Source organism: Polistes dominula, unplaced genomic scaffold (assembly GCF_049000335.1).
Source record: "Polistes dominula isolate Pdom_NZ unplaced genomic scaffold, Pdom_raw_medaka contig_77, whole genome shotgun sequence".
Classification (NCBI taxonomy): Eukaryota; Metazoa; Arthropoda; class Insecta; order Hymenoptera; family Vespidae; genus Polistes; species Polistes dominula.
In genome coordinates, this window is record NW_028301152.1 from 341,858 (window position 1) to 368,336 (window position 26,479).

Consider the following 26,479-nt stretch of genomic DNA (forward strand, 5'->3'; position numbering starts at 1 on the left):
TTCTTTACTTTCGATGAATTTTATAGATTGAACGTCTCTAACGAGAATGTAAATGAAAAATAAGAGATTTCAAGTGAAACCCGGGCAAATTGGAAATCAGTCGATCGATATATTTCAATGAAATAGATATAATTAAAAGCTGATATTGCTTGCTCTTTTACATAGAGGAATTATTGGTAACGTTTGAATTATTAGATGAATATAATTGATGTATAAATTATATAACTCGTATCTGTCTATAAAAAGGAAAATTTGATAGCTAGTTATTGGAATCTCTAAACAAAATGAAATTCTATAAACTATTAAACGCGAGATATCTACGTGAATTTGTTTCGTTAATAATTAGATTACTTTTATCGATTTAATTAATTTTATTTTGATTTTCCCTTTAATATTATTTAAATTAGAAATTTATTTGCAGGAGTATCATTTATTGGATGCAAAAAAATTCATTAAATCGAAATACCTCAGAGAAGAGAGAGAGAGAGAGAGAGTTCAAAGAAGAGAAGGTGTTCTTCTTACTACGGTAACTCGTCTGAATTATAAAACACGCGTGTGTATCGGTGGGTCCGAAATTATCATAGCACGAACAGCCACGAGGAAGTCTTTGAACTTTCGTATTACCATTTTGAGTGGTTTCACGTGTCTGCCAGTGCAGTTCTACTTCTCCGCGCGTAACATACGACGTTTCGCAAGCAACATGCATGCAAGTAAGCAACCAACCAACCTATCCGCGTATCTACCTAGATGAGTCTCCATGCGGAGACAAACTTTCGCGTTAAGGGCAATCTCGCAAAACGTTGAATTAAAATTTTGTCGTATCCTGACCACGAGTCATGAGCCACAAGATAGTTCTATTTGCATGAACATAATTAATGTAACCTTTCAGTTATTCCACTAATACGTATAATATTTTCCGTGCAAGTGACAGTAGTAAAAAAGTGTTTCTTCAAGAAAATATCATTTAAGAAAATAAAAGCTTAGATCATGCGATTCGAACACTTTTCTAGGCATAAAGAAGAGAAAGATGTTGAAAAAGTACGAGATACCTACTCTTATAGTACTATTGCAGAGTATCTTTCGTATTCCATGAGTATCCCATGGCTGAAGTAAATTTAAGGTAACTGAGACCTTACAGAAGGAACGAGAGAAAGAGAACTCGGGAGTTGGCATGTCGTAACAATATACATATGTATACTCTTGTTGCAAGGTAACGGAAGTACGCATAAATATACATTTTTATGATGGATGTACTTGCGAGAGAAATACCGCGCATATCTATATATATATATACATGAATACATATCGTTTCGGGATGAAGATTATAAAGGTGTAGAGAGGAAAGAAGGGAAGGAAGGAAGAAAGGAAGGAAGAAAGGAAGGAAGAAAGGAAGGAAGAAAGGAAGGAAGATAGGTAGCACGACTCGGTCTTGCTCGTTTCAGGTTCGTGTTCGCTCGCACCTCGCATAACCGAGTCTCGTAAAAGGATCTCGAAACGTTTCTCGTCTTGCTTCGTTTCTTTTACATCTTCCCTCACATCCGTCGCATCTTTCATCTTTTTTTCCTTCGATATCTTTCTTAGATGTTTCCCTATCGATCACGATATCGTAAACCGGTGCTCTTTGACCGGAAACACTGAATCTACACCCTTGTGCTTGGCACGTTCCACCTCTGAGAGTTACTTTATATCTCTTTACACGAGGATCAAAAATCCTCGCCTGCCTGCCTGCCTGCCTGCCTGTCTGCCTGCCATCAATTGCTGATAGTGAACAAATTTATGCGAATAACCGAAACTTTTACAAAAAAAAAAAAACCACAACAATTTTGAAAAACCATGTTATACTTGATAAAAATATTTCCGATCGGATTGTTACTACCGAAAGTTCGTGGTTTACCCTGAATAGGGGAAAACGAGCTATTTGATTCTAATAAAAATAGATATTTTATTCAAGGAGATCTGCGAATCTGTCGTCATCATTTCAAATGTAATTAATCTCCCAAGTGCGTGTAACTAAGTACAGTTACTCTTATCATGTATAGTAATTTAGGATGGCATAATGCACACTGTTCTTACTACCATCACACCTAATTATTGCATATTCTCCAAACGAAGGTAATCTTAGCTCTCTGTGACATTTAACCGAACACCAGCCCTTCCCATTAGGTTGAAATAATTACACGAAATGCCGCAGACTGATCACCTTTTCAAGGAGAAAGCACTTTACGGGATAGTAGTACATCCTTATCGCATTTCAATCATTTTCACTTATTTATTTGGAAGTTAATTGCTAGTAGTATCATCTATGAGGCAAATTCATTATACGCGGAAACGAACCTACAATTTTCTATCCAACTCTTCGTTAGATTTATATATATATATAAGGAAGTGTAGATAATGAGGAAGAGGGCTAGAGAAATAATAGTTGGTGCAAGAAGGGAAGATGATAAAACACACAGTCGTGATTCTTTCTTGCGGTAGAAAAATAATCGGAACTGAATCAACTCACGTTGAACCTAGACTACGGAAGTGTATACCTATGTTAGAATAGCAGGTATTGCTCGAGAAAGATGGTTCGTGTGAGGTTTGCTCTTATCGATTGCTTTCGCCCTCTTATCGCAGCTTCAGATTTATGGGAGGTCGGTGACGTACGTGAGTGCATACATACGAACAATTTTCATACCGTGCTTTTCCAAATAAAATTTATAGGAAAAAAAAGAAAAAGAAAAAAGAGAGAAAAGAAGGAAAATTAATATTTACAACTTTACGTTCTCCAAGTTGTCTCATTGTAAGAGTTTCTCGGTTAACAGAAAATCGCATCGTGTTTGCTCGTAAAAAATGGATTGAAGGAAGGAAGGAAGTTTAAAAAAGAGAAAGCTCGTAAGTAGATAGACAGACGAACAGACAAGCAGACGTATCCCTTCGTGTTTCGAAAGTAAAAAGGGAGGGCATCTTTGTCAAAGCTCGTCAGAACTGAGTCCAATAGTAATAGATATAATCCTGAATAGTAAGAGATTAGCTTATTAGAATAGAAAAATAGAATTGTATTTTGATGTCTATGGGAATTTTGTGTAACAAGATGACATCCTCGTTGATTGGTGCCATGTTGCCTTTAACGTCTTGCCTGTCCTTATAAATTATTACACTTGACGATCCTAGGACGTGTATTAAAATCCTTTTAACCGAACATAAATAAAGGTACGCTAGTCTCCAAGTAATCTCCGGGGAGGATTACCTCAGACACACTGGTCAGGGCCTAGAGAGAGAGAGAGAGAGAGAGAGAGAGAGAGAGAGAGAGAGAAGGTATTCTCGTTTACCTTTGTGTCGTAGCAGCTTGCTCAAACGCAAGTACTCTACAGAGGGATGTTATTGAGAGTAAGGGAGAAAGAGAAACCCTTAGTTGCACCCTTAACCGAGCACTCATCGTCTCCGAAATGTTGGCTCCGTTTACAACATCGCTTTATTGTTTGTTTGTTCGGTCATACCTGAGAATGTATCATATAACACAGCTTAGTCTTACCTAAGCCACTTTTTCAAATTATTTTCAATCGAAAAATGTGTTTGACAAAAATATCTTTGACGTATTTCTATGCTAGGCCAGTGTTGATAAAAAAAATAAAGAGAAAGCAATTAATTTGAATAATCCTACATGCAGTCGAGAATATTTGCTTTGCTTTATCACTTTATTTGAATTTGATTAGATCAAGCATCATATTTTAATGATCATGCAAAAGGTATTATACGTTTCTGCGAAAAACTTTTTGTTCGATAAGACAATATCTCAAAGATCAAACAAATAATTCGATCGTAGATCAAACATAGATGTTAAATTTTGTTAAAATGATAAAAAATTAATGTTAGCATAGATGAATGTTCATTTTGGTGACTTACTCTCGATCGATAAGAAGAGAGAAACAAAGTTTCCTACAATATCGACGAAAATCTGAAAACACATATGTCGATAGGATTGTCCAAGTGCTCGCTGGATATGTTGTTTAGAAATAGATCGAGGAGAAGGATTGGTCTTGAAATCTAAAGTAGGTAGAGTATTATCGTTAGTATTAGCTAGCGAATAAAATGAGGTTCTCGTATGAATGGGCAGATGTCGAGAGGCGGCCCATAACCGGTTCGATCCGGTGCATACCGCGCACCAGAAGACGCGCATTTCATTGACCAGTCCATGGTCGAAGCCGTAAGATCAAGCCAATAGTGACCGTGCGGTGCCTACGGGAACACGTTTCGGTTCGTCAGTTTCGTTTGCGGGTACGTTCCCTAATACAGTAGTACGTGGATATAAAAGGGGAAAAAGAGAAGTAGTACAAAGGGAGTCTCCATCTTTGTTTATTCAGTCGAGTAGTCGTCTAGCTAGGTCGAGTGGAAAGGAAATAACGAAAGGGGACGAAGAAGAAGAAGAAGAAAAGAAGAGAAGGAAGGGTCTTTTGGTCATCGTTGTCTCATAGTCTACTACACTTACTTATTATATACTACTGTCTATTTATTCGATCGCTAAGTATATCAAGAAGCTAAAGGAAAACTGCAACTCTTCTTCAGCAATACCAGTATTCAGCGGCGAGAATCGCGTAGCAGGACTAGGTGAGTCATCGTCGTCCTCGGTGATGGTGGTAGTCTGCCTTTTACGATTTCGAAAGAAACAACAACAAAATATAAAAGAAAAAGTAATCTCGAAGCGATCGATCCTTGAACTAACTCACCGACATGAGATATACACGATAGATCGTACTTTTAACTTTTCTTATGACATTAAAATATCGCGTGTAACTTTTTGCTTTGTTAAGAAAAAAAATTGAAGATTAAAATGATCGTAGGTAGGTCACGATTAGTACAATAGTAGGTCGGTGTTAGGGCGGTACTAGGTCGTAAAGTATAATAGATAACGACGAGGATGGCAACAACGACAACGACAACGACAACGACAACGACAACGACAACGACAACGACGACGACGACGACGACGACGATGACGACGATGACGGTGATGACGATGCCGTTACATCGTCGTCGGATGATTATTATTATGACGCCGTCTGACGTCGGTTCTGGTGGTGGAGGCGCTGCCAAGCAAAGGCCGAGTCAAGCTAGATCGATCTGTTTCCTGTCCCGTCAAAAACCAGACTACTTACTTTCTTTATTTCTTATCAATCAAATCGAATTGAACAAATTTAATGCTCAAATATAAACCAATAATATTTCTTATTACAAATATTCCTCTAATGTTAAATGAAACAAAGCAATCGCTTTGTTTTTATGTAAAATTATAAACTCGGTGTCATCGGCTGTTCGCGCGGTACTTTTAATTACGTTCAAGGAAAATTGCAATTTTATTGATAAAGAAAATGTATTTAAGATCATTCGTTTTATCAAAATTGCGCTCTCACAGAACCATCCCGATCGATTTTCCTTGCTCGTGCGTGCGACTCAACAATTTCCATCGATGACGTCCAACTCTGTGAGAACTGCAGTTGATTTTACTTAAAAACATTCCTGCAGACTTTTTTTTTCATTCTAAAAGAATTCATTGCACCTGTCTTAGATTAATTGAGAGAGATGCGTTTCTTGTGATATGTAAACTGTTTTATTTTACACGTTTTTATTGATACCGATAAAAAGAGATAAACTCGAACGTGTCATAAAGTTTCCTTTTTTATTTCTTTTTTCCTTCTCGTCTTCTCCGATTTAGAAGAAAATTTTAGATATCTACTTACTCGTTATGAAAGAAAGATCGAGGCTAGATGTTGGTTGTTCTAGTTATGTCGTCTATTACGTCGACATCGAGACGCCTTCGTGTTCCCTAAAGAGATCGATGAGAAGCATTAAACCGTTCGTTCGTTCGTTTTTATCCAAGAAGTATATAACCTACTTTTATTTTATATTTTATTTTTTACTCTCGTCAAGTTTTAAACCACAAAAATACTACAATATGCGTATAATTACTTTTTGACTAATTGTAAAATCGATTATGTGTATAGTATGTTGCCCAAGTTCTAATCAATTTTAATGTCTTTTTTTTATCGCATCTTATTTTGTAAATACTTCGATTCAACGGAACAATACAATTAGACAAAATTATTAACAGTATCATTCGTTATAACAGAGAAATATTAAGGTAAACTAATCAACACTGTAGATAGATTTCTTTGAAATGAACTTTGTAACTTTAATAAAGTAGGGACCTCCCTAAGGTAGTCTATGGGAATATAATTGGTTCTTTATTTCTGTCTTAATTAATCACAAGTTTCTTCCGAATGATCTCTTTCATTTTTGAAATTAAAGACTGCACTATATGTGATAAATTATAATTTAGAATTTCGTCGTTATTATTTTATTACGTGTGAATTTGAACGATAAAAAATTGTCGCGTCAAACGAACAAACGAACGTAATTCTTTCTTTGGTATTTAACTGATAAAAATGTATAATAAAATGTTCAATATGACGAGACAGGAAGAACGATCGATTTATTTGACGTACTCGAGAACGACCACTTTGTTCTCCATTTGTTCGAGACACCATCATGCGAGAGCCGTTAACTTTTATAAAATGAACCGTTAATATCGACGAAGTAGACGTAATATTTTCTATTTTCGTATCGTAATAAACAATATTTATAATATAAACGATTAAAAAATAGATTTTTATTTAGATCGAAGAAGATCGAGATGGATGAATCGATCGATTGATTAACGCGTATTAATATTTCAACTTTTATTTCGCATGCGATCGCTTATAAATATTATATTTCATGCACGTTTATCGGTGATTTGATAAAAAAAAAGACCAAAAAAAACAAATAAACAAACAAAACGTGTTTATAAAAAAAAAAGGATCTCGATGCAAATCCACATCACATTGTCATTGTTTTTGTCTCTTACAATTAGCATGTTGTGTATCGTTACATTTTATACTACGCGATAGACCTATTTATTACGTATACATAGATATATATATGCATACACGCATAAAGACACACACGTATGAAAGCACGGTGAGAAAGAGAGAGAGAGATACATTGCAGTCAGCATGCTGCCGCGCATAGTTCTATCTAAATGTGTGTATTATCACAGTCACGATGAGATCAATGAGTCTTTTCTGCATGCTGTCTTTGCACCGTCTCATGCATCTATATATATGTCCCTTACTTTTCTATCTTGTTTTTATTTTTTTTATTTCGTTCTAGCCTTTGTTGAATTCGTGCTAGAACCTATTTTCGTTGCATCGCGCGTATATACCAAAGGAAGAATGTCCGCTTATCATGAAATATTTGTGTATTATCTTATATAAATGATAATTATTCGTTGATGCCCCGAGAATAAGTCCGAAGCACGATAATGACGTTTCCTCCTTATCTTGGTTCTTCTTTCTTTTGTTCCTTTGCCTTCGTTCGTTTGCCTTATTGACGTACGAAATTGGCATATTGGCTTCGCGGGGCACGCCTATCCCCTATCGTCAAGCAGCAAAGAAGAGGAAAGTTGGCGAGGCGGGCGAAGCGAGGCGAGGCGAGGGGAGGGGAAGGGAGAGGAAGCTACTCTTCGAGGAAGACTTTGGGAGCGAGCAAGCGGCTCATTTTTCGAAGGAGACCAGTTGTCATCGTGGGTGAGGAAACGTGGCGAGGAACGCCATGCCGGCAGGTATTGGCGCTTCGTACAGGTCCTTAGGCGACCTGGGCGAAGACGTTTACAAAAGCACGACGATCGTCGACCAGACCCAGAGCACCGGCCAAAGCGTTCTCGAGAGCGTCAAGAAGGCTTTCAGCTTCGCTTCCCCTAAAGTGGAGATCAGGAAAAAGGATCCATTGATCGAGGATCGACGAGAGAGCGTATCGATCGTATCAAGGTAATTTCATGCGAGATTACAGGGCCTACATGGTGGCGGGTGGTGCTGGTAACGGGTGGTGGTGCTGGTGACGGCTGATGGTAATCGCCGAACAGGTGCTAGTAAAAGCCGTCTTACGGAGAATATCTTTTTTTTTTTGTTGCCTTCTTCTTATCGATCGATTGCTTTCATAAGAAAACAACACTCTCCACGAGAGTGTCTTCAAAGTGGTTCGAGGTCGAAGACATCTAAAGATATCTTACATTGCTTTTTTTTTTGTCTATTATACTCGTCGTCAGTTTCTGACTTGACTTCATTTTCTATCGTACTCCGTTCGTCGTCTTTTATATCGAATTGTTGGAATTGTTTGATTTATTGGAATGGAAAGACGAGGAATCTCGAAAGCAGCCAAGCTCGTTCGCGCGATAATCAAATACTCTCGGTCTAATGCTTAAAGTTCGAGCAATGGGACTTTGGCTATTACGGATGGTCGGAGTTTAGGACCGGAAGTTGCTACCGCGACTATTGATCGACCTCAACTAGAAAAGCAGGCCACGAGGTAAGCCGTGCATCACGCGAATCGAACAGAGAAAACACGAAGCTTCTTGTTTTAAATATGCTTTAGTCGACACCTCGAATGATGCACGTTTATGCATGAACCATAATATTCATATTCACTCTCATTCTAATTGTCATTGTTCATTTATTGATTTTTTTTTTGTGTACTCCAATTTGTGTAGAGCTTTTTTAAGGCTTGCTTTCATTGTACTCTCCTTTTCTTTTTTTTTTTTTAATATTTTTACCTTTGCACGAAATGTTGTTATATGGTTGTCGTTGTTTTTCCATGGTGAAGCACAATTATCACAAATATATTATCCCCTTTTTCCTTTGTCCTTGCAACGCTCGAGTTGCGTCAGCGCGACTTTCCGTGACGCGCGACGGAAACGAGAAAACACGTTGCGGAACCGGCTCCTCGCTTCGAGGGACTCCAGGTGATCGGCTCGAAAGATCGAGGCGTGGTCGAAGATCTTCACTTCAAGATCAACCTACGACAACGTTATTTTTACTCTCGAAACTACCATTATTTTGATTATTAAGTTTTTAATCGGACGTCTTAAGTTAGTTTTCAAATGAGTTTCCATTTAACATTTTCAGTCACGTTCGTTTGGAACTCGGTCAACGTTGCATTAAACTTTTCATCTGGTCCGTTCCAACGTCCTTTAACATTTCCCAAGTTCTATCGATCGACCTAGTAAATTATTTCCAATTGACACGATAGATCAACGTTCCCATAGTTTTAAGAGAGTAAAAGAAACGATATCGTACAAAGTTTCCAATTATTAGATTGTCCAATTGTAAAGGTCCCCCAACCCCGTTATGAAATTTAGTCGATTGTGCTTTGTGATTTGTGTGTGATCGACGAGACGAAAATGACGTGAGAAAAATCGCTGGGGCCACAGGGCGTGTGTGATATTATTTGCCGCCATTTTGTTTTAGGGACAGAAACAAGATGCCGACCGCCGCCACAGCCGAGAAAACTGCACTTTTGGGGTAAGTTCCACGTGAAAAAGGAACGACGAGAGAATGGATTTGTTCAGCCTCCCCCCTAGTAGTTGTTAAAAGTATCCCCATATATTAGGTATATACTTTCTTCTTCTTGCTCTTATTCATTTTTGCTCTTTGGCTTAGTTCGAAAATCATCAATAGAATATGAGTAGCTTTAGTTCCGGGGTTGCCAGTAAGTGTATACATATATATAGTAAGAAAAACAAGCGTGAAATTTATCATCATCTACTTTCGATTTCGTTCGATTCTAATTGTGAGATTTTAATATATATTTACAGATTTAACCAAAATTTCGTTCAATCTGTATAAGAATTATAAACTTTAGGTAACAACGAGATGTTTGATCTTATTACGAAGCAACTTTAACAAAGCACTTTTGTATTCTGACTTATTTTAATTTAGTGTCGACAATGGATGACGTCGGAGACAATACGAAGATTTATTATTATAGCCTACTCGTTAACGAGTTACCGATCGATCGGCACGCACTATCTCATACGACGCATCTTTGTCACCGATAAATTGTAATATTTCATTTATGGACACGTTTCGTCGTTGATACAATTAAAGACGATCTCAACGAAGGTTATAAACTAATATTTTCTACTATGAAACTCGTTAAGAGTCAATCGTTTTAATTGCTTTGCTCTTAGACCCTTTTAAACTTGACGAGTATTAAGAACAATTTCCAATTTCATTGATATACTCAATGATACGTTTTCCTTCCTTCCTTTCTTCCATTTCAATGCAGTTCTGACATTCACGGATCACGGATTAAAGTACACTTGAATGATTTTTAAATTCCATCGTGCACATCTGGCATAGTGCCAAAAAGATTCGCTTCACGATATCGAACGATCATAAATAATAAAAGTTTAAGTTGATTTTAGGAGTCATGTTAACGAGACATTTTTTTTTTTACTTCACCTCGGTGAATACTACAAGTTCTTCAAATGATGGGGAAGAACCTTTCTTTTTTATTACCTTGTTTATTTGACAAAAACATAGGAGATATCGTCACGTCTGGTCGTCGTTCGTTCTACTTTCTACCGAAAATTGGTTTAATGGAATTTGGCGAGAAGCCATCATTCCACCTGCAATCGTTGCCACGAGCTTTCTCTTTCTATCTTTCTTCAAAGCTTAGCTTGATTTATGTTTTTCCACGGTCGACTCGATCGATAGTTTCTTCTTCTTCTTCTTCTTCTTCTTCTTCTTCTTCTTTTACGTCACACAAATTTTTAACATTTAATCTTTTCCTAAAATTGTATAAAAATACGTCCATTAATCAGAACAAATCAATATTCTACGAGAGAGAGAGAGAGAGAGAGAGAGAGGTGAAAGAAAAGAGAAAAAAATGAACAAATAATAAAAAAAATATATAAGAAAAGAAAATACTTGGGTACCGTAGCAATTGATATTATCGAGGAGACGTCCTTGATCCAGATATCTCTTTATGGACATTATATGTCGTGAGTCGCTTACTACGAGAGTCCAGGATCGTACGAGTCATTTTGTTGAATTAAAACTAAACCTTGAGAAGAACGTGTCATTTAACGCTAAACGTATCACGGACCGGTCGAATGACTCTCCTTTTGAATTATTCATTAAAATTCTTTATTGAAGATTATTGCTGCATTTTTATTGAACTCAACAACAATTATAAATTATAAATATCGTTTTAATCGTTATGTTAGCCATCAACCAATTGGCTATTATTAATTTGGTAATAAATTGCACACAAAAAAAAACATAGGTTTTTTAGATGATACCAATCATTGGTACAAATTGGGGCTACGTAAATTGTCAATTATATTGTCATGAAATATACTGCGGATAAATAGAAGAAAAGGAGAACAGCTGACCGATGATGACGGAGGTAAACGAAAGCATAGAATTTATACTTAAAAGTACGAGATGCATAATTGCAATCGTTCTTATATTATAAATTCGAATGATTTCTCTCTTTCTCACCCTTTCTTTCCAGCTAGCTTCTTTTCGTATCTTTTGTATCCCTTGTTGAAATATTCGCTCTTTGTTTGACCTTCGTTAAAATTGCATTTGCTTGATGCATCATATTTATTCGATTGCCCCGTTCGAAAAAAAAAAAATAGAAAGGAACAAAAAAAAAATTCAATGAAACTGTCGCGATTGGAATGTAGTATGGCTTTTCTTGAACGAACTATACATACGTGTACTTATGTACATATGTATAATATATATATATGTCGTACATCCTTTGTGTTTTATGCATGCGTGCATGAACTATTTCTTTGTTCCTCTTGATCTTACTTATTTCGGAGGAAAATACGAACGCTACAGGATAAAACAGGATGTAAATCGATCCCCCTTCTTCACCAGCGTCGTTTTACTTTAGCGACTTTACGTCGTCGTCGTCGGTGGTGGTGGTGGTGGAGGTGGTGGTATAATAAAACCACAAAAAATCAAGTCCAGTTAATCGATCGATAAAAAGGATACCAACGGGGATATCAAATTACGGAATATCGTGTGTGTTTCTATAGCCACCCATCTGTTTCTCGTGATTTATATAATCTTCCCAATCCTTTTCTCTCTTTTTTCTTTTTTTTAATACTTTCAAATTTAGGAAGGAAAATGTGTCAGAAGAAGAAATAATAGCAATTTCATGTAATAGGACAGTTGATATCTTGTATACGTCGTCATTTACACGTTATCATCGACGTTATAAAATTGGTAGATGGAATACAAACCGGATTTAACTTTGACCGGAAATGAGAGTCTGACGTGTCCGAGATACGGAAAAGTACTTACGCATGTACCCCGTTTGATAGTGCTTGGAATGTTAACGAACTTCAATTACTTTGTTCTTCATCTTTTCTCCCTGATACCAAGAGAACACACGAGAAGAATAATAAAAATATCAATTACTTTATAATTTCTCTAGAGAAATGTACGAAAGTGTTAATAGACAATTGTATTTTATTCAATTACGTGGTTACAAGCAATTGCAACAACATTTACAATTAGATTATTAAAAATAAAATCTAAAGCTCTAATGGTTTTCTTTTACGAGCTTCGTGTTCCAGATTAGAATTTCCGTGTTCGTAAGTAGACACAATGCAGTTCTCTTTATGGATATATCGATTTGCGGGTTGTGTAGTAACCACAACGCGATATCAGCGTTTCCTTTGCTTCGTCTGCTTCTATCTTTCAACACGAAACTAACCATTTTCGAATAATTTGTATAACTTAATTGTAAAAAAAAAAAAAAAGAAAATACAAGAGTACATTTATGTACGACAAATTTCAATTAAATGTTAACTGATTGATTAATAACTGACGCAAAAGATAATCGACGATTAAAAAAAAAAAAAACTATTCGCTATATAACGCAAGAAAATACAATTAAAAGGCGTACATGCGCGATAAGGTTTTAAAAAAAATAACTTACACTTGAGCGTTTAATCAGACAAGATATTTAATAAAGTAGACAGCAAAGAGAACAAATGTTTCTCCTCCGAGACATAAAAGAGAATGGACGATGTGGTTTTTTCCTTCCGAGCTTTGTCTGTTCAGTTTATATAAGGGCCTTAAAAAAGAACAATGTTACAACGTAATAGACCTTTGAAACAATTTGTTCACTTTTACGAGAATAACAATATTTTCTCTTCTGCTATATGATTATCCTTACCCTTTGATATTTTCCGACAAACATAGAAGATTATATTTTCTATTTTTTTTGTCATTTTCTCTCTCGTATTTCCAACGAGACAAGAATTTTTTCTGGTTTGTACGTTTGTACCTTCAAAGTATTATTCAACAGTTTTTTAAATTAATTATATCGAGGTTAAGCGACCAAAAAAAAAAAAATAAAAGAGACTTCAAAAACGCTACATAAATTTTGACGAATGTTGCCAATTATTGAAATGTTCGTATGTTCATTTTTAATAACGTGATAAGAATTTTGTCATAGATCACATCAATTCTAAAATAAATGATATACTCATTTTGAAAATAATTCTTTCCAATGCGTTTTGTTTGAACTTACTTCGTTCCAACAGGGCGTGGTCTTTGATCGATATCATAAAAAGATCAGACGAAACTTATTATCTACAATAGACACATTCGAACTTCTATATTAAATGAATATTACGCGTCAAGATGGTTTTTTTTTTATAGTAAAAAAAACGTATTCTCATTCACGTATGCATTCACGATAGGGACTTTGGAAAAGCTTTTAATTCTGACTCCTCGTTGATTTTATTTGTACCTTTTGTTTCATAAAACGATTCCGTGAAAATACTGACCAAATTAAAACGTGGAAAATGTGAATGGTAAAAAACGAAAATTAACGTAAAAAGGAACCCCCTTCTTGACGAGAAACTACTCGTTATACAACGAGGCCAGTAATTCAGCGAGTAATAATTTTGCTGGGTACATACTGCGTGCGTCAATTGCACACGCGCGGCTTCGTTTAAAGTGCACTTTCATGGTGCACGGTTAGAATCTTGCGAACTCTACTTGGAAACTATAAGAGCTTACGAATTAAAGTATCTCTAGTCAAATCTAATGGGTATATACTTTAACTATTAACGGTTAACACGTTCGTCGTCAGGCCCAAAATTCGACTGTCAGCGCGCCGTAACGTAAACAAGCGATAAGTAGAAATATCAACAATGAAACTCGAGAGTATTATGTGGTTATATTATTATATTATATTTTATTTATCGAAAATAATAAAATATAAAAATATCTTTTATTTACAATAATTTATTTTTTTATAATAATTTTGTTTCGAAATGGAAAATGTGATAAGTTTTTCCAATGAAAAATACTATAACTTCAATAAGAAGAGCGTCACCGTATACGGTGCCATGGCGACGAACGTGTTAAAAAAACAATCGAAAAGTACGCGTTGCATTTTTTCCCCAACGTTTGCTATCTTATCTCTATGATAGTTCCATATTTACATATGGAATGAGATATATGTTTATTATTTTAATTTAATATGAATGAGAAAGTCCGTCTGTATATATGCATTATAATATTTCCGTATTATCAATAAAATCAATTGGAATAACGGAATTGTACACGAGAGGTGTGCATATAATATCGATTATCTAAAATACCTTTTTCCCAGCGTACTTCACTACAAAGTGTTTCGTTAAAATCATTATGACATTTAATTTAATACACATTTAATACACCAAAAGGGCGACTTTTTTTTACTCTTTTTTCAACTGCGAATTTATATTGGAGAAAACAAAAAGAAAAAAGTTTAATTTAATCTTCTTTTCTTTTACATCGAGAAGAATAGAAAAATTTAATGAAAAAATAAATCTCTGGATTACGAGCGTGAAAATATATTCCTTTGTCTTCTCTGTAAAAAAGAAAAAGGGCGTACACAAGAAACGACCAAAAAAAAAAAAAAAAAAAAAAAATTCATTTATTGAAACTTTAATAATCAAGAGAGTTTTTTTCCTCATGCTTAGCACGATGCCTTCGTGCATGCGAGATAGTATGGACGATATCGAGCTGAAGAATATTCAGTTACAATTTCCGGCGCTGAGGTATTTGTCGAGAGACGATAGTTCTGTACGAGAGGAAAGAGTAGAACTGGACAAAGGTAGTCTGCTTGTTGCCGTACAAGGAAACCAGTCGAAACCAGCGATTCTTACTTATCACGATTTAGGCCTTAATTGTAAGTATCAATGAAAATTTACATTTTAAAAGGTTAACTCACTTAAATTCAAAAATAATAATAATAAATGAAGGCATCTTGCAAGTGAATCAATATTTCTACCGTCTTACAAGTTCGCGTGTGATATATCGCAATTACCCCTAGTAACTTTCCAAGGACTCTAACTTTGCAACTTTGTAGTATAAACGATTTTTCAAAATAATGTAATTATTTTTCTTTTTACAACCAGCCCCGATATAAGAGAAATGATTACCAATAAAATGGTTTCATCGTATTAATATAAAAATGTCGTTATTTTGTAGATATCTCGAGCTTCCAGGCGTTCTTCAATTACATCGATATGCGTGTTCTCCTTGAAAATTTTTGCGTCTATCACGTCAATGCCCCTGGTCAAGAAGAAAATGCCCCGGCGTTTCCGGAGGAGTAAGTATCCATGTATATAACATATACTACACAGACATAGCTACTATTATAATGAAAAACTCGTTTGGTCAAAGAAACTTATAACTATTCTACGTCTTCTACGTATAGCATAAAAAGTAATATTCACGGTACGTTTCACGGGAACATCCACCACACCCACCACGTACACACCGAAAACCACAAAGTCTCTTGTCGGTGCTAACGAGGTCACTAATTAAAAACGGATTATCGCATGTACGATTCGCGATGGAAAATACCTCTGGCTGGTGTTTATACACATGCTTACATATTTTCTATTCTACTTGGCAACATGACCCTTATATTTGTGAATAGTTTAAATGGTATCACTGGGTAGGGAAATTAATTAACGCCAAAATCAATGAACCCATCAACGTTCTAATTAATCGAAGCCTCGAAGTACGAAGCCTGCTTTCGGTTTCCTTTTCCATTAAAGTCATTCGCAATGTTCTTTAGATTTCTTCCGTTTCTTTACATTATAAGGATTCAATAATTATTATTGGAAATATAAAGCTACAAAGAGAAACATTATTATTTGAATATCTATTGAATAAGAAGAAAATGATTGAGTTGCGTAAATTGTAACAATAATATAGTGAATGAACGAGATAGAAAATGATGTAACGAGCAATGCTGTGTGCTAGAGGAGAAGTAATTTTACCTATTACTACGTTCTGCGCATTCTCATTCGCGTGTCAAGTTCAATGAGAACGTATATGATGATTTAATTGTATTACTTTTCTTCGAAAACTTTCATTATAATATAAAGTTAAAAGATATTTTTATTTCAAATTTGTTAACAATTTATTAGATAAATGATCTTAAAGTTGATCTTTTTTTCTGTATAGTTACATTTATCCGTCCATGGAGGAATTAGCAGAACAGCTGCTTTTTGTTCTTGGTCATTTTGGCTTAAGATCTGTCATTGGTTTTGGAGTTGGTGCGGGTGCCAATATATTGGCTAGATTTGCACTTGCACATCCAGAAAAGGTCAATGCACTGTGCCTGATCAATTGCGTATCTACGCAAGCAGGATGGATCGAATGGGGTTACCAGAAGCTCAACGTTCGTCATCTGAGGTCACAAGGAATGACGCAAAGCGTCCTTGATTATCTGATGTGGCATCATTTTGGCAGGGTAAGATTGATACATGAATATCATGAACTTGTTAATTAACAATTGCGAATTACGCATCCATGAAGACGAAGTGCATCAATACTCTTAGTAGGTAATCTCGTTTAAAATAACTCGTTCGCAATGCAAGAGGTATATTTGTCGTAGTAATAGCGTGGTCATTTATAGCGAAACTTCTCCATGAAAGATTTATTCGATAGACACGCGTACCATTTGAGTAAACTGAAACGCTCGATGCTCCATCGAGTCGATCAAGCGGACGAGGTTCGGGTGAAAGCGTACAAAGAATTATAGACGACAAAGCTTCGAGCTCTCCTTCAACGGCATTCGCTCGTGAACGCATCTATGCGAGGCGAGAAAATTGGATTAGCGCGTCAGCGGCAATTTCACCGCCCTTATTATGCAACACGTAGCTTCTTAATAGGTTTACCGGGTATAACGTACAGTGCAGATATATTTACTCAACAAGAAAAAGAACAACAAGAAAGACAAATTCTCTTTTTCTTCTGTACATAATCGAAGAGAAACTCAGAAACTCATTTTCATGATGATCATTAAGTCAAATTCGAAAGTTAATTCAATGGGAGTAGTCCTTTTTACCAAAGATTTCTCCGTTCCATTTTTTACTTACTCTTAATGACGGTTTCTCCATTCTCTCTTTCAACTTTACTTTTTTACTTTACTTTTTATGGAACGGAGAAGAGAAACCTTCCCCCTCCCCCCCCCCAAAAACCGAAAAGTTTGACGATCCAGTTCCGGGATCCAAAGATTGGATAATTATAAAGAATTGTAAATTGAATGTTGTTTTTTTGTGTTCTTTCAGGGTACGGAAGAAAGAAACCACGATCTCGTTCAAGTGTACAGGAATTATTTCGGACATCGCGTTAATCCGATAAATCTAGCATTGTTCATCGACAGTTATCTGCGACGTACTGATTTGAACATCACCAGAGAACTGGATCCTACACGCAAGAAGGAAGGTCTTACGCTTAGCGTACCAGTCATGAACATCACGGGTGCTCTGAGTCCGCACGTGGACGATACGGTCACGTTAAATGGACGGTTAGATCCAACGAACAGCACCTGGATGAAGGTGAGAATTCTAGAGTCCTAACGCATCGAATAATCGGCTTTCCGGCTTTCGAATCTGGAGCAAGTGCCTTTATCCGAGGCTAGCCGAATTCCAGCAGTTTGGTCTCTTTCTCCAGTGTAGCATACCGTTAAGCGAAATCCATTTAAACCGCAAGCTCGTCGTAACCCCGTAGTGATGGTTCTCTACTACGTACATACGTAATTGTACACAACTTGTTTGTTTCTCATTTAAAGTCGACTCGTATCGATTTTACTTTCACTTTGGATTTCTTTTCTAAGCATTGTTTATTCGATCAAATGATTAATATCTACAATTTTTCAGATCTCCGATTGCGGTATGGTCCTCGAGGAACAACCGGGCAAAGTAAGCGAGGCATTTCGACTGTTTCTTCAAGGCGAAGGATATGGTAAGTGAGTGCCGTTGCGAAAACCAAGTTAGAATTAATATTAACAAGAATATCAATCGGTAATCCTCATCGATCTTCATCCATTCGACCGTACTACCGCACACGCGCAGGCATACTTCATAGGTGAATTGCACGTGACCGTCTGGTAGCGGGGAAAATATTTGCCTGTTACCTGCATTTTACTGCCCCACGAGAACAGAACGCGGAGACACACACACTCGCAAAGGATCGAGAAACTTCCGAGGGACTCCCTTTTTTTTCAAGGCGCACTCAAAAATATCGATCGGGAGTTTCTGTAAATAGCTCGTACAAACAACACATACATGCATACATACATACATATGTATATGTATAATCGTATACGCCCATACGGCATCAATCGAATTCTTTCTTATTCTTTTATTTTATTTTATTTTTTTTATTTTCTTGTTCTTTTGTATAAACCAGATGGTCCCGTATTTGCTTAAACAAATACTTATTCGGAAATGTATTCTCAAGAGAGGGAAGTTAGTTCGCGAATATTCGTAGTTCTAAGTTTGTGGCCCCTATCGATCGGTATAGATCACATCGTATCGCTATTATTAGTAACATTTGGCCTAAACTGAGTAGTGTTGTACTATAGATACATAGTAAATCCTATTAACGATATCAAACATTAATAATTATCCTTTACTGACGCGTTTTTTCGAATAATTCAAAGATCGTTGACAAACGAACTTACGCTTTTAGAATACGAACATAACTTTTTCAATTTGTCCACGTAAATGCCAACAATTAAAAAATAACAAATAATTTAAGCTCGTTAAAATCTAGAAAATTTCTCAAGGTAACAATGCTTCACTAATTTTTCAAAAACAAAATGTCCTTAGGAAGAATTTTAAAGCGTAAAGTTCGACGACGATCTGTCCTTGTTTAGTAGAATTTTGATTCCGTTTGAATACTTGCTTTTGCAAGTGCAAAAAAAAAAGAAAAGAAAAAAAAGAACGCAGGATTCGCGTGTAAGCAAAAGTTGTGAAAAAAAAAAACGAGCAACGTTCCAATTTCTTCTTCCGTTTTTTGGCTTTTTGATCGCTGTAACAACTAGCAGCACCTATCACAAAACACGTCGCAGCTTTTTTATCTCATAGTTAAAAAAAAATCTTTTTTCTTTTTTATTTATCGGTATAATAATACCATTAATTCTTTCTAATCATATTTAAATGGATAGCGTACGCGTAAAGCAAGCAAATAGAAAATAATTAGAGTTTGAATATGATGAATTATGCAATATTAAGAAATGTGCGAATGCGCTATCCAATAACAACAGCCAAGCTGTTGTTAATGCCAATCTCGATTGATTATCTCTGTCATCGTCTTCATCGCCATCATTGTCATGATCGTCATCGTCGTTAATTATTGTTGTTGTTACGATTTTCGCTATTATAAATCGCCTAGAGGTTTCATGTTGTACCAATGACGGGATTGTCCATCGCGCTTGGATCTTCGTGTTTTATGAAATATTAAAAGCATGCCAATTTCGCGGCTAATTGGGAAAATTAGAAAATGCTTATGTGAATGCCTTTATCGTTTGTCAAAATAATCGAAAAAAAAAAGAAATCGTTCGGTCAACAATGTCCTTGATTGATATCGCATGATTTTGAAGGAAATACCAAGATCCAACTAGATCCTTGATCATGTACTACTGTCCCGGTTAATCACCGGCTTCGACTTGATAAATAAAAGAGTATTTAAAAAGGAAAGATTCAAGTGAATTCGTTTTTGCGTCTCTCACCACCATTATCATTTTCTTTTCTGTGAGGTTATTTAAAAAGGAATGAAAAAAAAAATTAAAAAAAATATATATATATATAAAATAAAATAAAAAAAAGAGAAACGAAAGGCAAATGAAAAAAGTACTTGTTCACCGACTTGCGCCTTTATTTCCCACGCGTCTCGGAACGATCGAGGGGTACGTATTTATTATATCAGATCTAAGCAGAATTAGATGATAGTTTAGTTTATGCTTTTTCGCTTAATTTTCTTCTCTTTAATTTTCGCTAAGATCGCGAAAGCTCTATAATGCGCCTTCTTGATTGATTTAAACACTTTTAGTAGAAATAGTACTTACAATGTTTCTAAATAAATATATATATTGAAATTTAGGTAAAAAGAACAAACAAAAAAAATAAAGACGCATTTCTTCGTCGTGGTTTGTGTCCATCTTTTAACATACTACGATTCGTAAATTTGTTGAATATTTTGTACACGTAGATGAATACATATCGTTAATAGACACGAGCCAAACGAAGAATCTAGCTTGCTCTGCTTTTGCGTGAAGTCAATTTTTGGAAATTGATTTCATGCTAGTAATAGCTTTTTAATGATTATGATAATTTAGACATTTAAACGACTTTGTTCTCTTATGCCTTTTAGCGGTGAGATCCTCGCGGAAGCCCATGACGCCGACAACACCCGAAGGTAATTGTAATTAGGAATTGAAGGCCGCAAGGAGTCGAGCGCGCAGTTGGTCAATTAGGCCACATCTATGTGTTAAGTAAGTCGGAATTTCAACTTTTATCGGAAAGTATAATAAAGAAAAAACAAAAGAGATTAATTGGCGATTATTATATTTTGGATAACGAATTTGGGAACCTGGGCTGCGTTTGACGGGAGAGAATCGGTGAAAGATCGATAACTAACTACCAACTTTCTTTTGAGTATCACGCTACTACTTTTTACGATAGCATCTATTTAACTAGCTTTTTTTATATTGCCAAACTCGACATTCCTTCTCCGTCCTATAATAATATGCGTTAATCTATTCTACTTTATCGCCATAATTGTTGAGATTATTTCTCGCGAGCGAATTCGCGAGGGAAAAAAACAAACTCCTCTTGAATTATTCTCATGATTTTTTTTTTTTAAACTACAAGAAAATGTTGAAGTAATTATAAACAATGAGATCTACAGAAAATGAACTTTCTATTCACCGAATTCGCTTGTTCGATCGGAACATTTATCGATGGTCGATAAGAGAGAAAATTTCTTACCGATGTTCGATAAATCAAAATTCTGTACAATCGTGTTACGTCACAAAAAGTGGCAGCAATCGACCTTTTGCGCTATCTTCTCGTGCAGGTGATTTGTAAATTAGAATTTTTATGTTGTACAGAGAAAAAGCGTCTCTTGTTGTAGCGGCACATACCGATGGTAGGACCTCGGAATAATCTTAATCTCTGAAAGAAAGAACACCGCATCTGGGTAGTAGAATATTTCCATTTGTGCAAAATCACATTGTGTCCTGCTGTATGCACACACACACACACACACACACAAGCACACAACCACACATGCAAACATACAAACATACACAGTATACAATTATACAAGCACAACACACGCCCGCGCAATACAAAATAAAAATACCTGTAAACGCGAAAAACGCAACACTATATATATACGATGAACAGCAACGATACACTCAACTCTCTACTTTTACATTGCATGCGTGCTTGCCACTTTGATTTTTTTTCCCTTTTGTTTTTTGATCGATAATTATTTCTTACGCGTATATCTCTTATGTATTCGAACAAGGAAAGAGAACGCGCGAGTCATGGCTGATCGGATTACTAAAAGCAGTGGTGTTCTCATGAGGAGCAACCAAAAAAAAAAACAAAGTATCAACGTAATGATAAAGATGACTTAAAACATTTCCATTGATTTTTCTATTTCAGTGGCCCCACTTTCGCCATTGAAGATGGCCGACTATAGATTGGCTTCTCTGGAAGGACTGAATCATGTTTGCAGCAAGAAAATCGATTGGCCTACAGCGACTATACACATCACTGAGAATCCTATATCGGAAGCGGTTGTTTGTTAAATGTTTCTCGATGAATCTCAACCACCACCACCACCACCACCAACCCCCTATTGAATTTTTCTTTAATTATAAGACTTACCTAATCTATACGATAGATCAGACGACACGACGACTAGAAATAATTTTCAAGGTTTCGTCGGAGCAACGATCGTCGTAACACATTCGTTTTTAATTTACCCCCTTCGAGCTGATATCGCACTAATTATTCTTCTTCAACTGCGATTTCAGTTTATATATTACATTTTATTATTATTATTATTATTCTTTTGTTTGCTTTCGCTTTTATATTCTTACGATTGATTTTTTTCTTTTTTTTTTTTTTTGTCAAATTTTTATCGTATATAAAGAAAATTACTTGATATAACTGTGATGTGCGAAACTGTGTTGTTTTACAAAATAAAGAAAGAAGCAAAACGGATAAAAGGAAGATAAAGAAAAATAGAGAGAGAGAAAGAGAGAGAAAAATATATATTACGAGTCATTTCTCGAATGTCGTTGCATTTTTAAAACGTGACTTATCACAAATTTTCTAATGTTAAGGAGGATAACAAAAAAAAAAAAAGAGAAAAACTAATTAACGAGTTTACCAGTTCGTATAATTTTAAAATTGATATTAAATAATTTTAACGGTGCTTTTAAAACGAAAAACATTTGTATTAATACAATTTTACGACGCCTTTAGAAAAATGAACGAAAACACACATGCACACCACACATTTGCGATAAGTCGACAACGCTCATTGTTGGTCGTCGTTAATAAAAAAAAAAAAAAAAAAAAAAAAAAAAAACATACAATGACGATAATATCGCGAGACACGAGATTTTTTAAAAAGAAAATTGTCAATCAGTAAAAAAAAACCATCATCGAACACGTTCATGAATAATCCAGAGGATAGAATAATTTTCTTTGCAAATCCTCAAACACACAACGAATTTGCAATTTTTTAAACGAGAATAATTTTACCAACCGTTGAGGGGAAAAAAAATTGAACTGAAATATTACTTTGGCGTACATATCGGGACAAGAGAACGAATAAATTTTCTTTTGTAACGTTGTCTTCATAAATTATGCCAACATTTACGATCGGAGGTGAATTTTTATGCAGATACACACAAAAAAAGGCAAAAACTCGAAATACGATACTTCTTTCATCCCATAAAGCACTATTAATAATTAATTATATACACACACGCAAACACACACACACACACACACACCAAATAAATATACAAGTGTAAAAAGAAATCAAAAAAATTTAATGAAATGAACAAAAAGTAGAAGAAATTATACGGTAGCATTGCGCGGAAAATGAATTAAAAAACGGAGAAAATCGTGTTTATCCGTGACTGAAATTAATCAACAAACACACTGTGTCGTCTATCGATTTTTTTCAGAAGAAAGAGAACAAAACAAATGAAGATGTGATATTTACGTGCAAATGTAAAGTTTCGGCGATGATAGTAAGAACATTTCAGTTGATGATGTTGCTAATTAGATCGTCTCTGTTAATGCCATGAAGTGTCCTAGCAGGGGGAAGGAAGGAAGAGGGGGACGTGGTTTATTGGCCTAAAGATGAAATCGAAGGACCTACGATTTAGGTGCAGATAAGCCAGGATACAAATTTTGAAGTTTTACAGAAAAATTTTTTCGAGAACAAATCGTTGTAGAATTTATATGCTGCTATCTGTTCTCGAAAGAAATTTTGGATTGATCCTTTTTCCCTTTCTACAAAGAATTGTTGTAGAGAGAGAGAGGGAGAGAGAGGGAGAGAGAGAGAGAGAGAAAAAGAAAGAGAAAGAACGCCTAAATTATATTTGCGTTCTTGCGCTGTTCGCACTGTTCGTTTTTTATTATTTCAAAGTGTATATAGATACACATAGAAGACAACAAATTATGGCAATGAATGATCGACAATGTGTTCGAGTGCCAGCGTGTACGTGTAGAAAAAGAAAAAAAAAAGAAGAAATCTATAGTAGAAGAAAATATTAGATAGGTAGTCTCTAAAGTAAATAAATAAGTCAAAAAGATCTGGTTTATTACATCCGCATGGTTCTACCAGGCTCTTTCAAGCCTCTAGCGTGATATGATAAGACGTGCCTGCTACATGATGTTGTACTACGTAGTTTTCGAAAGTTCCACCCCGCCTTTAGTTTTATATGTGATGAGACTATTCTTCGTATCAGATTTTCTCGTATCTTTGTGCGTTCACTATTGCGATAACATCTCACTTTTAACGAAATGAAGAAACAATAAATGGCCAATTTTTATCTTTATTCTTTATATCTTGTTATAAATTGAGTTGTTATTATTGACCGGTGAAAATAAGTTTAGGGAAAATAATATATATATATTTTTCTTTTAATTTTTCTTCCTCCCTTTGAAATCGTCAAAGCGCAAAGAAACGAGAAAAATGTCTGAAAATTAATTACACAAAGATTTCGAAGATAAGACTTAGTCGCTCTATGTAGATGAGAAAGTTTGTAATGAAAAACCGGATATATGTATAATAGATGTATGTATATCTATGACGCGTTGTTTAGACTGTCGCGAATATAATAGCAAATTAGCTTAATATTACAGAAGTTCGTGGCTCGATTCGTGAGAATTGAAAAGGATGCAGAATGCACGCATTAAAAAAAGCTGCTAACGTGAAAAGCTCTAAGTAAGTAAAAATAACGTAGCCTTTAAGGACCATCGATACACCGCCAATAATATACGTATATACCCTAAATTTTCGTGTTATTTCTCATTATTCTTTATCAGAGATTCAAGCCGACTGTTAGGTTAATTGCGTACTAGATTGGATCATTCGAAATTACGATTAGAACTAACAAAATCAATATATATATATATATATATATATATAAATACCTGCATTCGATTAAACATATCGACGAAGAAGAATTTGGTGAACGCTAAATACACTTTGAATTTTCGATTGTCGGTACGATCTTTTAACGATACGATTCTTTGTCGAGAAAATCTTCTCAAAGTGCATATCAGTAACGTATGGTATATCAAATTGTAAACGACGATCCACCCACCCACCTCTTCCCCTTTTCGTATGTGAAATTGAACGAAACAATAGGAAGATAGAAAAAAAAAATGTTTCCTTTTTGCATTAAATATCGGTATACATACTTATTCATTTTTACGTGCGTCACGACAAATCGTATCGATATTAATTTTTATCATGTTACACGAGATTTTAACTCGCATATAATTAAATGAATTCGGATTGGAAAAAGAAGGACCGAAAATAAAATATACAAAGACGTCTGCCTATTCATAGGATCTATCGTTTTCATCCGTCAATACGTTCAACGCGCGACGAGATTCAATATTTCAAATCAAATGGTTTTTTTTCTTTTCCTTCGTTTCTGTATTTTTTTCTTTATCTCAATTAAATTTCCGTACTTACAATTTCTCGATTTTTCTTGTATTATTTTATTTTATTTTTTTTATTTTTGTTCACGCTATACTCTACCTAACGTAGCACGAGGCGTACTGAGTACGGGGCGTAAATGAAATATAGCACAGTAAGAGCAAACTCTACTTATTGTTAGACGCGGAGCTTGAATACATATAAAATACGTTATACTGATTAAAAAAACACGTGCGCACTGAACAAATACATCTTGTTATTTATAATAAATCAATTCAAAAGCAAATATTTATTATTTCTACTATATAAAACTGCTCGATGTTCCTCCTCTTATATTTTATATTTTATCTTCAATTGATATATACATTTACGACGGTAAGCAAAGTGAACATTTTTTACTAATCTCTTTTGAAATATTTCGGTACTAGTTTCAACTATAATTGTCATCCATGTGAAAACCTGTGGATTCGAGTGCCGGTATAATCAGCTCTTTGTGGAACGAAACATCCTAATTTTAGCATCAATTATATATAAACTGCTTTTATTATTTAACACAATAAATGTTGATTTTTGTAAAATTTCGTTTCCATTTACTGTCCAGAGCCTGAATTGCGTTTTGTGATTATTTTACAAAATAGGAACTAAAATTGTTATTCTCTAATATCTTTCTATTCATAGAAAATGCGTTAATAAAATGAACAACTTTCTTGTCATAGATATTTGCAATGCATAAAATGTATACGTTTCATGGTGATATGAAAATACCACTTCTACTTACGCACCTTCTTACATATACATAATCGAGATAAAAAAAAAAGTGTTAAAACCGATAAAGAGTAAACCTGGTAGGACTACACTTCCCGTCAATTTTCTCACGACTACTTTTAACCCATTACAACATTTCAAACACCCGTTCGGTCACTCGTGTGGAAAGATTAAAACCACGAGTAATATATTTGCATTCTACGCACTTAAACTACTGTTACTTTAAAATAATAATTTATTAACTTTTTTTAAATGATTAATAAACAGAATAATAGTTAATGCAAAATCAAAAACGAAATGATTTAAATAAACATATGGCTTTTTTT

General features: G+C 35.1%; 1 protein-coding gene across 13 annotated transcripts; it reads left to right on the forward strand.

Moving 5' to 3' along the window:
* The first annotated feature begins 4,168 nt into the window (after nucleotides 1-4,168).
* Nucleotides 4,169-25,674, forward strand: MESK2 (misexpression suppressor of KSR 2). Of its 13 annotated transcripts, XR_016178430.1 has the most exons (12): nucleotides 4,170-4,590; nucleotides 7,469-7,847; nucleotides 8,284-8,385; nucleotides 9,324-9,377; nucleotides 14,861-15,069; nucleotides 15,372-15,492; nucleotides 16,359-16,647; nucleotides 17,468-17,737; nucleotides 18,059-18,143; nucleotides 20,556-20,676; nucleotides 21,295-21,383; nucleotides 21,857-22,057. XR_016178430.1 is itself a non-coding variant. In XM_089178055.1 (11 exons), exons 2-11 carry the CDS (start codon nucleotides 7,633-7,635, stop codon nucleotides 22,000-22,002), a joined length of 1,536 nt encoding a protein of 511 aa, XP_089034181.1. In that variant the 5' UTR covers nucleotides 4,169-4,590; nucleotides 7,469-7,632; the 3' UTR covers nucleotides 22,003-25,674. The 13 variants fall into 13 exon arrangements, 7 of the variants coding, with proteins under 7 accessions (XP_089034181.1, XP_015185374.1, XP_015185378.1 ...); XM_089178055.1 differs by lacking the exon at nucleotides 21,295-21,383 and having other exon boundaries at nucleotides 4,169-4,590; nucleotides 20,556-20,600; nucleotides 21,857-25,674; XR_016178428.1 differs by having other exon boundaries at nucleotides 20,556-21,383.
* The last annotated feature ends 805 nt before the right edge of the window (nucleotides 25,675-26,479 follow it).

Bases quoted from the DNA above. Each gene is read 5' to 3' on its own strand.
- MESK2 (XM_089178055.1), top strand. From the start codon at position 7,633: ATGCCGGCAGGTATTGGCGCTTCGTACAGGTCCTTAGGCGACCTGGGC. The intron at 9,378-14,860 runs GTAAGTTCCACG...CCTCATGCTTAG, and splicing joins GAGAAAACTGCACTTTTGGG to CACGATGCCTTCGTGCATGC. The intron at 18,144-20,555 runs GTAAGTGAGTGC...TATGCCTTTTAG, and splicing joins TCTTCAAGGCGAAGGATATG to CGGTGAGATCCTCGCGGAAG.